This window comes from Scyliorhinus torazame, chromosome 1 (genome assembly GCF_047496885.1).
Source record: "Scyliorhinus torazame isolate Kashiwa2021f chromosome 1, sScyTor2.1, whole genome shotgun sequence".
In the NCBI taxonomy this organism is placed as follows: Eukaryota; Metazoa; Chordata; class Chondrichthyes; order Carcharhiniformes; family Scyliorhinidae; genus Scyliorhinus; species Scyliorhinus torazame.
This window is the reverse complement of record NC_092707.1, coordinates 235,047,460-235,063,910: the sequence shown is the minus strand read 5'-3', so window position 1 is coordinate 235,063,910 and position 16,451 is coordinate 235,047,460. Positions and strand designations below refer to the sequence as shown.

Sequence of the window (16,451 nt, the reverse complement as noted above, 5' to 3'; positions counted from 1 at the left end):
GCTGCACTCATCCAGGCAAGTGAAGAGTATTCTATGACACTCCTGACTTGTGCCTTGTAGATGGTGGACAGGCTTTGGGGGGATCAGGAGGTGAGTTACTCGCCATAGGATTCCTAGCTTTTGACCTGCCTTGGTAGCCACAGTCCTCACCGAATTAACTTTACTGCTGGCACAAGCAAGCAGCTTGTTTATCACTAACTGATACTGTCAAAGAAACTACAAAGTTAAAGTTAAGTTAAATATTAAATGCAAAACTTGAGTAGATTTTAGAAAGAGATCAACCATTAAAACACTTCAAATTCCCTCTCACCAAATTCTCGAGTTATGTACCCTGTAGAAGCATTGAAGTGGATCCCACGCTATTTGAAAACAAAGGTGGGAATATTAAAATCCAGCACACCATTCCGTCATTATGTAAGTGACTGTGCCATTAATTCAGCAAACATGACCTCACCATTGATTGTACACTGTAACTCCTGCTGTCGAACAGGAACAAGAACTCAATTCTCATTCCATAAGGTTTCTCCCACTGCTGAAGTCCTTATGTGCATCTGCCTTCCACTTCCCGCTCCCGCCTGCTGCCCACCATCTATTCCACAGCTTCCAGTTGTTGTGTTATGCTTCTTCATGTTGCATAAGCTGCTTCCTCAATGTGTACTATGACAAAGGAAGGTTCAGACTTGGAGATAGGTTTAACACATTTATTGAACAGTTAACAATTCTCCTACTTGAGTTCGACTCTCCTGCTAATCTTGCTATAGTAACTCAATCTAACAAACCAGCCTGCTCTAAGCCATGCGGTGGGTGTGATGCTTCTAATCTGCCCCTGTCCTTCTCTCTGAGTGTCGCCTGTGGAAAGAGAAAGAGCATGTGTGCCCTGTCCTTTTATATGGGTTGCCCCCTTGCGGTAGTGTCACCTCTGGGTGTCTTGACTGCCCATTGGTCATGTCCTATTCTATGTGTTCATTAGCTGTATGTCTGCATGTCATGATGTCTCTGGTGCTCCCTCTAGTGTTTACTCAGTCTTAGTGTATTTACATTAACCCCTTGTGTGTTTACAGTGATGCATATCACCACATCAGTTTCCTCCACTGCCCTCCACTCCCTCTTTTTCCCTCTTGCCCTCACTTCTGCTCTCGTTGCTTCTCCCTTCACCACTGGAAGCAGATAACACAGCTGGCAAATGACGGAAATAGGAAGAAGCAGGAGGAAACGATGAAGCGAGCAATGAAGAGAGCCAGGGAAAGTGTGGAAAGACACATGGTAAAGAGAGTAGGGGGAAACAGCAAGGGCAGCTGCCAAAGAGAGTAGGAAAGTCAGAGGGATCAATGAGGCGAGCGGAAGAAAGTGAAGGGGCCAGCGAAGGGAGGCAAGCAATGTGGGAGGCAGACAATGAGGGCAGGAGAGAGCGGGAAGCGGCAAAGAGAGCAGTAGGGAACAATGTTGTGTGTCCTTTTGCTATTTGTTTGGTGTGCGCTATGTTTGACGCAGACAGTTACCTGTGATGTCAGTGACTTCACAGATGCTGCAATTTCATGTGGGGAGTGCACCCTCTGCAGTTACGACATCAGTCTGGACATTAAAGGGGGAGCTAAACTATGATTATTAGGTGTTCAACTCTTTTGACATCGATCTATGTGAAGCAGCTTAAAAGTCCCAGAAAGTTATGGCGTGATGTACATAATGGAAAAACACACAATATAATTTTTGCAACATAGATGCACCATATCCTGGTGAAGACTTTCAGCAAATTCAGGCCCATTATGATATGCTGGAAAGATCTAATGCATGTTCTTGTGCTGTATCTGAAATCATTTTTATTTGTTTCATGCCACAGCAACCATTACGAATCTGGCATCAATAATTGCCCTGTTTTTATGGCATCCACAACTGGAACAAATGGCAGTGTTTTTTGTGTTTCCTTGTCTTTGGGGAATGGCCGATGCTGTTTGGCAGACACAGACCAATGGTATGTTGACCGTAGTAAGTGACAATATATTTATTGTTAATTTTGCATTTCCATTTTACTATTCTATCTGAATTACTGTAGCAATACTACAAGAACAATGATGAAATAGACCTCTGACATAAGACTGTATTCCACTTGTTTTCATGGTCAATAGTTTTGTCCAACTGGAAATATTGAAGAAGCTTATACAATAGTCATTGTTCACAACAGACATTCAGGAGTGAAAAGGTTCATGGTTTTCATTGTCACAACTACTAATCACCTTGCCTGGCTCTGGAAGAGTGTGTCAGTCAAACAGGGCAATTTTTAGTCTTGTTACTTGTATAAAAATCTGGTGGGACAGATCACCACTTGGTTTAGAACCTGTGTGGTTGGAATAAGGATTGGGCAGAATCGGCAACAAGCAGAAAATCCACTCCATCAGCTTACTGCACAACTGGCGAAGTTATAACGCTCAGTTCAAGTGCTAGCTATCACATTTAAATGATTGAATATTAGAAACAAAAGCAGAAGCCTTTTCCACCATTCAACAAGATCATGGCTCATCTTCTGCAACAACAATTTGTGAATCTCTGTTTTGAATATAGTTAACGACTGGGCATCCACAGCTCTCCGGGATAGACGGTGCCAAAGATTTACAATTCTCTGAATGTCCTAAATGGCTGACACCTTATTGTGAGACTGTAGGTAGAACTTTCTCATTCCTTAAACGATGGACTGGAATGTGGGTGGGAACGTGTTTGCACAAGCCACAATGTTCACACAGCTGCTGAATTTTGCCGGAGGGGCCAGACTGCTAGCTGGAGACAGTGTTTCTGATGGAGGGCCGGCAATTGATCCTCAGAAGCTGATTACCAAACAATTTCCCAGGGATTTGAAATTTTACCAGGGGTGCACATGAAGAATGGAGCTTCAGAGCCTCGCCATCCATAAGGAGGCAGGGGTTCAGCAGCAGGTCAGTATTGGCTAGAGTTGACAAGCTGCAGCATTCAGTGTGGAGAAAATAAGAGTGATTAAATCACAGGATTGACAAGCCGGAGGCACACTGAAGACATACAGATTGAGTGTGCCCTCTGAGGTGTAAATTTTTGCAAATTAAGTGGAGCGGCCTTGAGAAGTGAGCACTGCTTGGGTCTCATGCACTCCAGTTTTGATACCTCCAGTGAGAAGGAACAAGAGAGAGTGAGTGAGGTGCATTCCTCGGAAGGACTGCAATATCCAGAGGGGCAGAAGGGTCAGGATGGTTGAAGGGTCTGTGGATGACGATGGCACAAATAAACACACAACCAACCTTGTGTGCAGAAGACATGACCCACCAGAGGGTTCACTGAAAGAAGCAGTGCAGATGTCAGAGGATCAGTGATGCAGAAGACTGCAGCTGTCCAGTGAGGTGGACCCAAGCTGTACGTAATGATGGCGGTGGATCCGAATCCAGTGGGAAGTGATGGGGGCCCATTGCCTGCAGTGGCGAAGGTCAGGGTGTCACTGACGTTTTACACCTCAGATCATTGGAGGAATCCTTTGGAGATATCCTTTGATATTTTCCAATCTGTGGCTACATCAAGGTGGTCACAAATATCATCTTCAAGAAGACCAACAAACATACGCAGTTTCACAAGGATCTGTTCAGTCATACAGATGTCTAAGATTTGGGCCATTGCTGTATTTTCCCAGGTGCAGGGTGTAATTGGCTGCACGGGACTTCCAGTGGTGATCCCCACTGAGCTGAGTGCTGAGCGGACGCACGAAAGGTGGCTCTCCGGCTAAGAATTTGAAATTAGGCACTTTCAGTCAAAAATAGAACTTTGGTCGGAGGAGAGTCCTGAATAGGGATGTCTCTCCAAGCTCTTGCCAACAGCGCTCTCATCCCCATCAGCCAAGCACTCAACAAGCCCAGTGGTAATAGCAACACTCCAGGCATAAAATCAGCTAAGGCAACATTTAGGCCTGACCAAAATGTCCACCGTGGCCCCCATCTGCAGCAATCACAGGTTCGCGGCCAGCCACAATGGATGCCACCTTTAAAAGGTGGAGACAAGGTGGGGGAACATTGACAGTTAGTGACTTTTACATGGACAACAAACTAGCAATGCCAGAAGAACTGATGGAGAGGTTTCAACTACCCAAAAGGAACGAGCCAAGGAACATGCAGATCAAAATGTTCCTTCTTAGGGAAACGATGAAATACCCATGGATGCCAGGACACCCACTGGTAGAGGAGCTGTTAGATGCAGTTGATTTGGCAGGGGAAGGTTGGGGTAACTGCGGGGACCTGTATCGGTGACTGTTGGAGAAGGCACTCTCCCAGCTAGACGAGACAAGGGAAAAATGGAGGATGTACTTGGAGTAGAAGTAGGGTGTGGACTCTGGAGCGAAATACTGAACAGGGCAAACTCCACCTCCACATGCGCAAGGCTAAGCCTAATGCAGCCAAAGGTGGTGCACAGAGCACACCTAACGAGAGCCCGAATGAGCAGGTTCTTCCCGGAGGTGGAAGACAAATGTGAATGGTGCCAGCGAGGCCCAGCCAACCGCACCCACATGTTTTGGGCTTGCCCCAGACTTGTCGGGTTCTGGACAGCCTTCTCCGAGGCAATGTCCAAGGTTGTGGGGCTGAGGCTGGAGCCGTGACCAAATGTGGCGGTCTTCAGGATCTCAGAACAGCTAGAACTCTTAATGGGAGGAGGGCCTTTGCCTCCCTAATTGCTCATCGAAGAATCCTGTTCGGCTGGCGATCAGTCAGCAACACCCAATGCTGCAGACTGCCTGTCTGATTTTCTCTGGAGAAAATCAAACTTGCCATCCGGGGACTTGTTCCAGGACCTATTTGTAGCCAATAGAGCTGGGGGGTGAGGCGCATGGTGGAATCCACAGAGGAGCTTCAAAACACAAAGAAAAGGGAAGGAGACATGGGAGGGGAAGGGGAAGAAGGGGGGAATGGGGGGAAAGGAAGGAAGTCTATTGAGTCTGCACCGACCCTCTGAAAGGGTACCCTACCTCGGGTCAGGCCCTCACCCTATCCCCTTAAACCAGTAACCCCACCTAACCTAACCTTTTGTACCCAAAGTGGCAATTGATCATGGCCAATTCACCTAAGCTGCAGATCTTTGGACTGTGGGTGGAAACCAGAGCACACAGCGGAAACCCACACAGACACGGGGAGAAAGAGCAAACTCCTCAGACAGTCATCCGAGGCCGGAATTGAACCCAGGGCCCTGAGCAGTCAGGCAGCAGTGCTAACCACTGTTGCGCCGTATCGCCCGGTTCTCATGAGCCTTGTGAAAAATGTAATCTTCTATCTCCTTCAGCCTTGTTGGCATTTCCTTCAATGTTCCTTTTAGGCCTATCATAACAGGCCAAGGCATGGATACGATATTGACCTCATGCAGTCATGGCTTTTCCATCACATTTCTTCCAATAGCATTCTAGCTGTTAAGGACTCAATGGTGCAGAAGTAAGTACAGAAATCATTCTGTAGTGCAACAGATGACATTTCAGTTCTCACATTTAAGCAACAATGTGGGATATATGCAGTGCTTGTGGGTGCTCTAAAACTGTACTTCAACTGCAAACAACAAAGACTCCAGGCTCCTCGTACCCTTCTTGCTTAGCCATTGCTCCCTAGAGCTCCTGGAAGAGGTGATGGCATGCAGGTCAGTACACATATAAATTGTACACTGGGTGGTAAGCTGGACGTAGCTCTCTAAGAAAGTTGCCATGCTCTCAATCAAGAAGATAAATACCCCAGAGACAGGTCTGCACTCATGGCCTGGATGGATTAGCCTCTGGGAGCTGCTGCTCCAGCAATTCCCATCTTGTTGATGTCTTATGATGTCATTAACCTGAAGATGAGCATCACTGCGCCTTTCCATAGACCTCCTCCTGGGAGTAGTCAGAAGTATCCCTGCTTCCACCAGCTGCTTGGGCACATCTGTGCTTTGGTTGCCAGATGGTGCTATGATTCTCATACGCATTCAAATACCCGCCAACATAAATGTATCTGCGATGGTGGAAGATGTGGTTAAAGACAAAGTCCTCCAATTGGGGCTTATGTCAAAATGGTGAGAACTGTCCCACAGACTAGTCAAGCAACATCCTGACACAGTCACAGACAGGAGAGATGGTGGCATAGTGTATCACTGGACTAGTAATCCAGCGCAATTCTCTGTGGACTTGGGGTCAAATCCCACCTCGGCAGATAGTGAAATTTAATAAAAATCTGAAATTAAGAATATAATTATGACAATAAAACCTTTAGTCGCAAAAATCCATCTGGTACATGAATGTCCTTCAGGGGAGGAAATCTGCCATCCTTACCTGGTCTGGCCTACATATGACTCAAGATCCGACGCAATGTGGTTGACTCTTAAATACCCTCTGAAATGGCCTTGCAAGCCACTCAGTTGAAGGGCAGTTAGGGATGGACAATAAATCCTGGCTCAGCCAGTTACACCAACATCCCAAGAACAAATACAAAATAAAATATTTACAGAGAATCTCTCAGACACCACCGTTGCCATCTCTGGGTATGTCCTATCCCACCGGCAGGACAGACCCAGCAGAGGCACCGCGGCACAGTGGTGTACAGTCAGTAGGAAGTTGCCCTGGGAATCCCCAACATCATATTCGGACCCCATGAGGTCTCATGGCATCAGGTCAAACAACACATAGTTGTGATGAAGGGTCATACGGACTTGAAACATTAACTCTGTTTCTCTCCCTATAGATGCTGGCAGGCCTATTGAGTTTATCCAGCATTTTCTGCTTTTATTTCAGATTTCCAGCACCCACAGTATTTTGATTTTTTTAGGACATAGCAGTTGACAGATTGGCTCTGTGGCAGGGGTGAGGGAACTAACAAGAGGGAAAAACATATTTGACCTCATCTTCACCAACCTGCCCGTTGCAGATGCATCTGACCAGTGCAGTCCTTGTGGAGATGAAGCTCCATCTCATGTTGAGAATATCCTCTATCGTGTTGTGCGACACTACCACTGTAATGAGTGGATAGATTTTGAAAAGATCTAGCAACACAAGACTGCATCCATGAGGCGCTGTGGGCCATCTGCAGCAGCAGAAATGTATACAACCAGAATCTGTAACCTCCTGGCCCGATATGCCCCTCTCTACCATTACCATCAAGCCAGGGAATCAACCGTGAATCAATGTACAGAGCAGGGTGATGCGACCATCAATTCACACGAGATGATTAGTAGAAGTGAACAGTGGTTTTAATAAGCTAGATCTGTGCCTGCCTGCGACTGTTCTGTACTGAGTGCTGCCTACAGGCTGCAGGTTTATATACCACCCCTGAGGGGGCGGAGCCACAGGCGGAGCCCACAAGAGCATCAACATAATACAATACAATACAGTGGTGAATTGCAGTAGCAATACGTTTACCACATTCACCCCCTGTTAAAAAATTTGGGGCGAAATTCTCCGGAAACGGCGCGATGTACGCCGACTGGCGCCCAAAGCGGCGCAAATCAGACGGGCATCGCGCCGCCCCAAAGGTGCGGAATGCTACGCATCTTTGGGGGCCGAGCCCCAACCTTAAGGGGCTAGGTCGGCACCGGACGAATTTCCGCCCCCCCAGCTGGCGGAAAAGGCCTTTGGTGCCCCGCCAGCTGGCGCGGAAATGACATCTCCGGGCGGCGCATGCGCGGGAGCGTCAGCGGCCGCTGATGGCATTCCCGCGCATGTGCAGTGGCGGGAGTCTCTTCTGCCTCCGCCATGGTGGAGACCGTGGCGGAGGCGGAAGGGAAAGAGTGCCCCCACGGCACAGGCCCGCCCGCGGATCGGTGGGCCCCGATCGCGGGCCAGGCCACCGTGGGGGCACCCCCCGGGGCCAGATCGCCCCGCGCCCCCCCCAGGACCCCGGAGCCCGCGCGCGCGCGCGCGCCTTGTCCCGCCGGTAAGGTAGGTGGTCTAATCTACGCCGGCGTGACAGGCATTTTAGCGGCGGGACTTCGGCCCATCCGGGCCGGAGAATCGCACGGGGGTGCCCGCCAATCGGCGTGGCGCAATTCCCACCCCCGCCGAATCTCCGGTGCCGGAGACTTCGGCAACCGGCGGGGGCGGGATTCACGGCAGCCCCCGGCGATTCTCCAACCCGGCGGGGGGTCGGAGAATTTCTCCCTTGAAGTCCCGCGGGGGTGAAGTGGGCTCACATATCGAGTCTGTCCGGAGCCTTGATCGTTCTCTGTGATCGCCTCAGCTCTGGCTTCGCTGCGGGCACGGGTGTTGGGCTCATTGACTCCGGGAGCGTGTCGTCTGGAGCTTCATCACGGTGTGTCGGCGATGGGGGAAGGGGGGGTGTAGGCCGTGTAGGGGCGGGGGCAGTGTTCAGGATCCCCAGGGGGAAGCTGGTAGCCCGCCGTGATGGATTCGGTTGGTGGTGATAGGCGGTGTAAGGGGGGGTGAGTGGCATAGGTGATGGTTGCTGGGGAACCGGCGGGTACCAGATCCCGGACGGAGATTGTATCTTGTCATCCGTCGCGGTGCGCCACGTAGGTTGGCATGCAGGAGCAGTAACCCTCTCGACCAGGGGGTCAGACTTATGGCTCCTCACGTGCTTCCGGAGGAGGACAGGCCCCGGTGTTGTCAGCCAGGATGGAAGCGAGACCCCGGAGGTGGACTTCCTGGGGAAGACAAATAGATGGTCATGAGGGGTCTCGTTCGTGGCTGTGCAGAGGAGCGACCGAATGGAGTGGAGCGCATCGGGGAGGACCTCCTGCCAGTGAGAAACCGGGAGACTTCTAGACCGTAGGGCCAGAAGGACGGCCTTCCAGACCGTAGCATTCTCCCTCTCCACCTGCCCATTTCCCCGGGGGTTGTAGCTGGTAGTCCTGCTCAAGACAATGCCCTTACCGAGCAGGTACTGACACAGCTCATCACTCATAAACAAGGAGCCCCAGTCACTGTGGACGTAAGTGGGGAAACCGAACAGGGTGAAGATGCTGTGCAGGGCCTTACTGACAGTGGCCACGGTCATGTCGAGACATGGGACAGCAAAGGGGAAGTACTCGTCGTTGAGAACGTACACATTGCGGTCAGTGGAGGGGAGGAGCCCTTTGAAATCGACGCTGAGGTGCTCAAAGGGGCGGGAGGCCTTCACCAGATGGGCCTTGTTTGGCCGATAGAAGTGCGGCTTGCACTCCGCGCAGACCTGGAAGTCCCTGGTCATGGCCCTGACCTCCTCGGTGGAGTAGGGCAGGTTGCGGGCCTTGACGAAGTGGAGAAACCGGGTGACCCCCGGGTGACAGAGGTCAATGTGGATGGCCCGAAGTCGGTCATCTTGCACGCTGGCACATGTGCCGCGGGACAGGGCATCTGGGGGCTCATTGAGCTTCCCAGGACGATGCACAATACCGTAATAATAGGTGGAGAGTTCGATTCTCCACCTCAAGATCGTATCATTCTTGATCTTGCCCCGCTGTGTGTTGTTGAACATAAAGGCTACCGACCGTTGGTCGGTGACAAGGGTGAACCTCCTACCGGCTAGGTAGTGCCTCCAATGCCGCACAGCTTCCACAATGACTTGAGATTCCTTCTCGACAGAGGAGTGTTGAACCTCGGAGGCGTTGAGGGTACGGGCAAAGAAGGCCACGGGCCTGCCTACCTGATTAAGGGTAGCGGCCTGGGCGACATCTGACGCATCGCTCTCCACCTGGAAGGGGATGGACTCGTCCACCGCATGCATCGAAGCCTTGGTAATGTCTGCCTTGATGCGGCTGAAGGCCAGGCGGGCCTCAGTCGTCAGGGGAAAGATGGTGGCTTTGATAAGTCGGCGGGCTTTGTCTGCATAGTTGGGGACCCACTGGGCATAATATGAGAAGAACACAAGGCATCTTCGGCATGTCCACATTAACTCTCACCAACTTTTACAGATGCACCATAGAAAGCATCCTATCGGGCTGCATCACAGCCTGGTATGGCAACTGCTCGGCCCAAGACCGCAAGAAACTTTAGAGAGTTATGAACACCGCCCAGTCCATCACACAAACCTGCCTCCCATCCAGTGACTCCATCTACACCTCCCGCTGCCTGGGGAAAGCGGGCAGCATAATCAAAGATCCCTCCCACCCGGCTTACTCACTCTTCCAATTTCTTCCATCAGGCAGGAGATACAAAAGTCTGAGAACACACACGGACAGACTCAAAAACAGCTTCTTTCCCGCTGTTACCAGACTCCTAAATGACCCTCTTATGGACTGACCTGATTAACACTACACCCGTGGATGCTTCACTTGATACCGGTGTTTATGTATTTACATTGTGTACCTCGTGTTGCCCTATCATGTATTTTCTTTTCATGTACTTAATGATCTGTTGAGCTGCTCGCAGAAAAATACTTTTCAGTCGATTTCAGCGGGAGCGGAGCTGGTTAGTCAATTTCAGCGGGAGCAGTGCGGAAGTGATTTCTGGGAGGTAAGTCTCTCCTTTAAAAACACTTATCTTTGCAGGGGCAGGCCAGTCGATTTCAGCGGGAGCGGAGCTGGTTAGTCAATTTCAGCGGGAGCAGTGCGGAAGTGATTTCTGGGAGGTAAGTCTCTCCTTTAAAAACACTTGTCTTTGCAGGGGCAGGCCAGTCGATTTCAGCGGGAGCGGAGCTGGTTAGTCAATTTCAGCGGGAGCAGTGCGGAAGTGATTTCTAGGAGGTAAGTCTCTCCTTTAAAATCACTTACCTGGTCCCGTTTTCGGTCCCTCTTTGCTGTTTTAAAAAAAAAAAAATTTAGTGTTTAAGGCGGGAACAGGAAGTTCGACCCGCGGACTTCTGGGAAGACCCTCACCAATAAATTCTGGTGGAGAGGAAACCCGAGACACTACACGTGTAGTGTCTCCCACCCGCCCTCCTCCTCTAACCTAATAATAAAACCCATTGGTGTGAGGTAAGTACCATATTTTATTATTATTATTATTTTTTTTTAAATTTAATTTAGTTGTTAGCCAGATCTTGGTAGAAAGTTAGAGGGATGGCAGGGAAGGGAGTGCAATGTTCCTCCTGCAGGATGTTTGAGGTGAGGGATGCCGTTAGTGTCCCTGCTGATTTTACCTGCAGGAAGTGCTGCCATCTCCAGCTCCTCCAAGACCGAGTTAGGGAACTGGAGCTGGAGTTGGAAGAACTTTGGATCATTCGGGAGGCAGAGGGGGTCATAGATAGCAGCTTCAGGGAATTAGTTACACCAAAGATTGGAGATAGATGGGTAACTGTAAGAGGGACTGGGAAAAAGCAGTCAGTGCAGGGATCCCCTGCGGTTGTTCCCCTGAGAAACAAGTATACCGCTTTGGATACTTGTGGGGGGGGGGGGGGGGAATTACCAGGGGTAAGCCATGGGGTACGGGCCTCTGGCACGGAGTCTGTCCCTGTTGCTCAGAAGGGAAGGGGGGAGAGGAGCAGAGCATTAGTAATTAGGGACTCGATAGTCAGGGGCACCGATAGGAGATTTTGTGGGAGCGTGAGAGACTCACGTTTGGTATGTTGCCTCCCAGGTGCAAGGGTACGTGATGTCTCGGATCGTGTTTTCCGGGTCCATAGGGCGGAGGGGGAGCAGCCCCAAGTCGTGGTCCACATTGGCACTAACGACATAGGTAGGAAAGGGGACAAGGATGTCAGGCAGGCTTTCAGGGAGCTAGGATGGAAGCTCAGAACTAGAACAAACAGAGTTGTTATCTCTGGGTTGTTGCCCGTGCCACGTGATAGTGAGATGAGGAATAGGGAGAGAGAGCAATTAAACACGTGGTAACAGGGATGGTGCAGGCGGGAGGGATTCAGATTTCTGGATAACTGGGGATCTTTCTGGGGAAGGTGGGACCTCTACAGACAGGATGGTCTACATCTGAACCTGAGGGGCACAAATATCCTGGGGGGGAGATTTGTTAGTGCTCTTTGGGGGGGTTTAAACTAATGCAGCAGGGGCATGGGAACCTGGATTGTAGTTTTAGGGTAAGGGAGAATGAGAGTATAGAGGTCAGGAGCACAGATTTGACGTCGCAGGAGGGGGCCAGTGTTCAGGTAGGTGGTTTGAAGTTTGTCTACTTCAATGCCAGGAGTATACGAAATAAGGTAGGGGAACTGGCAGCATGGGTTGGTACCTGGGACTTCGATGTTGTGGCCATTTCGGAGACATGGATAGAGCAAGGACAGGAATGGATGTTGCAGGTTCCGGGGTTTAGGTGTTTTAGTAAGCTCAGAGAAGGAGGCAAAAGAGGGGGAGGTGTGGCGCTGCTAGTCAAGAGCAGTATTACGGTGGCGGAGAGGATGCTAGATGGGGACTCATCATCCGAGGTAGTATGGGCTGAGGTTAGAAACATGAAAGGAGAGGTCACACTGTTGGGAGTCTTCTATAGGCCTCCAAATAGTTCTCGGGATGTAGAGGAAAGGATGGCGAGGATGATCCTGGATAAGAGCGAAAGTAACAGGGTAGTTATTATGGGAGACTTTAACTTTCCAAATATTGACTGGAAAAGATATAGTTTGAGTACATTAGATGGGTCATTTTTTGTACAGTGTGTGCAGGAGGGTTTCCTGACACAATATGTTGACAGGCCAACAAGAGGCGAGGCCACGTTGGATTTGGTTTTGGGTAATGAACCAGGCCAGGTGTTGGATTTGGAGGTAGGAGAGCACTTTGGGGACAGTGACCACAATTCGGTGACGTTTACATTAATGACGGAAAGGGATAAGTATACACTGCAGGGCAAGAGTTATAGCTGGGGGAAGGGCAATTATGATGCCATTAGACGTGACTTGGGGGGGATAGGTTGGAGAAGTAGGCTGCAAGTGTTGGGCACACTGGATAAGTGGAGCTTGTTCAAGGATCAGCTACTGCGTGTTCTTGATAAGTACGTACCGGTCAGGCAGGGAGGAAGGCGTCGAGCGAGGGAACCGTGGTTTACCAAAGAAGTGGAATCTCTTGTTAAGAGGAAGAAGGAGGCCTATGTGAAGATGAGGTGTGAAGTTTCAGTTGGGGCGATGGATAGTTACAAGGTAGCGAGGAAGGATCTAAAGAGAGAGCTAAGACGAGCAAGGAGGGGACATGAGAAGTATTTGGCAGGAAGGATCAAGGAAAACCCAAAAGCTTTCTATAGGTATGTCAGGAATAAGCGAATGACTAGGGAAAGAGTAGGACCAGTCAAGGACAGGGATGGGAAGTTGTGTGTGGAGTCTGAAGAGATAGGCGAGATACTAAATAAATATTTTTCGTCAGTATTCACTCAGGAAAAAGATAATGTTGTGGAGGAGAATGCTGAGCCCCAGGCTAATAGAATAGATGGCATTGAGGTACGTAGGGAAGAGGTGTTGGCAATTCTGGACAGGCTGAAAATAGATAAGTCCCCGGGACCTGATGGGATTTATCCTAGGATTCTCTGGGAGGCCAGGGAAGAGATTGCTGGACCTTTGGCTTTGATTTTTATGGCATCATTGGCTACAGGAATAGTGCCAGAGGACTGGAGGATAGCAAATGTGGTCTCTTTGTTCAAAAAGGGGAGCAGAGACAACCCCGGCAACTATAGACCGGTGAGCCTCACGTCTGTAGTGGGTAAAGTCTTGGAGGGGATTATAAGAGACAAGATTTATAATCATCTAGATAGGAATAATATGATCAGGGATAGTCAGCATGGCTTTGTGAAGGGTAGGTCATGCCTCACAAACCTTATCGAGTTCTTTGAGAAGGTGACTGAACAGGTAGACGAGGGTAGAGCAGTTGATGTGGTATATATGGATTTCAGCAAAGCGTTTGATAAGGTTCCCCACGGTAGGCTATTGCAGAAAATACGGAGGCTGGAGATTGAGGGTGATTTAGAGATGTGGATCAGAAATTGGCTAGCTGAAAGAAGACAGAGGGTGGTGGTTGATGGAAAATGTTCAGAATGGAGTTCAGTTACAAGTGGAGTACCAGAAGGATCTGTTCTGGGGCCGTTGCTGTTTGTCATTTTTATCAATGACCTAGAGGAAGGTGCAGAAGAGTGGGTGAGTAAATTTGCAGACGATACTAAAGTCGGTGGTGTTGTCGATAGTGTGGAAGGATGTAGCAGGTTACAGAGGGATATAGATAAGCTGCAGAGCTGGGCTGAGAGGTGGCAAATGGAGTTTAATGTAGAGAAATGTGAGGTGATTCACTTTGGAAGGAATAACAGGAATGCGGAATATTTGGCTAATGGAAAAGTTCCTGAAAGTGTGGATCAGCAGAGGGATCTAGGTGTCCATGTACATAGATCCCTGAAAGTTGCCACCCAGGTTGATAGGGTTGTGAAGAAGGCCTATGGAGTGTTGGCCTTTATTGGTAGAGGGATTGAGTTCCGGAGTCAGGAGGTCATGTTGCAGCTGTACAGAACTCTGGTACGGCCGCATTTGGAGAATTGCGTACAGTTCTGGTCACCGCATTATAGGAAGGACGTGGAGGCTTTGGAGCGGGTGCAGAGGAGATTTACCAGGATGTTGCCTGGTATGGAGGGAAAATCTAATGAGGAAAGGCTGATGGACTTGAGGTTGTTTTCGTTGGAGAGAAGAAGGTTAAGAGGAGACTTAATAGAGGCATACAAAATGATCAGGGGGTTGGATAGGGTGGACAGTGAGAGCCTTCTCCCGCGGATGGAAATGGCTGGCACGAGGGGACATAGCTTTAAACTGAGGGATAATAGATATAAGACAGAGGTCAGAGGTAGGTTCTTTACGCAAAGAGTAGTGAGGCCGTGGAATGCCCTACCTGCTACAGTAGTAAACTCGCCAACATTGAGGGCATTTAAAAGTTTATTGGATAAACATATGGATGATAATGGCATAGTGTAGGTTAGATGGCTTTTGTTTCAGTGCAACATTGTGGGCTGAAGGGCCTGTACTGCGCTGTATTGTTCTATGTTCTATGTTCTACTGTACCTCGGTACACGTGACAATAAACAAATCCAATCCAATCAACCTGGTGAAGCTACAACGCAGGACTACCTGCATGCCAAACAACACAAGCAGCATGCGATAGATTAGAACTAAGTGATTCCACAACCAAGAGATCAAATTTAAGCTCTGCAGTCCTGCCACATTCAGTTGTGAATGATGGTGGATAATAAAACGACTAACAGGAGGAGAGGAGCCTCCACAAATATGACCATCCTCAATGATGGTGGAGCCCAGAACGTCAGTAAAAAAGATAACGCTGTAGCATTTGCAACATCTTTGACCAAAAGTGCCAAGTGGATGATATACCTTGGCTCCCTTTGGACGTCCAGAGCAGCGCAGATGCTGTCTTCAGCCAATTTGATTCATGCTACACAATATAAAGGAAGAGATGAAAGCACTGGATACTGCAAAGGCTATGGGCCCTGACAACATTCCAGCAAAGGTACTGACGTTTTGTGCTCCAGAACTTGCCGCTACCCTAGCCAAGCTGTTCCAGTACAGCTACAACACTGGCATCTATCCATCAATGTGGAAAATTGCCCAGGTATGTCCTTCACAAAAAACAGGACAAATCCAACCTGGTCAATTGCACCCCATCAGTCTACTCCCAATCATCAGTAAAGTGATGGAAGGGGTCATCAACAATGCTATCAAATGGCACTTACTTAGCAATAACCTGCACACTGATGTTCAGTTTGGTTTCTGCCAGGATCACAGAGCTCCTGGACTCATTTCAGCCTTGGGTCAAACGTGGGCAGAGGAGCTACATTCCAGAGGTAAAAGTTACTGCCCATTATTGATCATGACATCAAGCACCCAGCAAAATTGGACTCAAAGGGAATCGGGGGAAAGCCTTCTTTCTGCTGGTTGGATTAATAACCAGCACAAAGTGATATCATTGTGGTTGTTAGAGGGCAATTGCTTCAGTCCCATGACATCACTGCAGGAATTTCTCAGGATAGTTTTTGAGGCCCAACCACCTTCAGCTGCTTCATAAATGACCGACCTTCCATCAGAGGGTCAGAAGTGGGATGTTCACTGATGATTGTACAATGTTCAGCACCGTTTGAGACGACAGATACAGAAGCAGTCTATGTCCAAGTGAAGCAAGACTTTCACAATATCCTGTCTTGGGCTGCCATGTGGCAAGTAAGATTGATGTCACACAGTGCCAGGCAATGAGCATCTGCAACAAGAGAGAATCATAACTATCGCCCCTTGACATTCAATGGCAAATCCTGCATTGACCAGAAACTGAATTGGACTAGCCATGTAATTACTATTGGTGCAAAAGTAGGTCAGAGGCTAGGAATCCTGTGCCAGGTAACTCACCTCCTGATTCGCAAAGTCTGCCCACCATCTACAAGGAACAAGTCAGGAGTGTGATGGAATACTCTCTACTTGCCTGGTTGAGTGCAGCTTCAACAACACGCAAGAAGCTTGACACCATCCAAGGACAATGCAGCCCATTTGATTGGCACACAACCACAAACATTCGCTCTCTCCACCAAGATGCACCACAGGAACTAATCAGGACTCCTCAGACAGCACCTTAAAAACCTACAACCACAACAATCTGGGACA

At 49.2% G+C, this 16,451-nt stretch overlaps 1 protein-coding gene across 1 annotated transcript in view; it reads left to right on the top strand.

The window, feature by feature from the left end:
• LOC140419577 (protein unc-93 homolog A-like) overlaps positions 1 to 16,451 on the top strand; it is a 193,758-nt gene that overhangs the window by 157,682 nt on the left and 19,625 nt on the right. Inside the window, exon 7 of the mRNA XM_072503503.1 lies at positions 1,838 to 1,969. Within this exon, the coding sequence (XP_072359604.1) occupies positions 1,838 to 1,969 (132 nt within the window). The remainder of the gene's footprint in view (positions 1 to 1,837; positions 1,970 to 16,451) is intronic.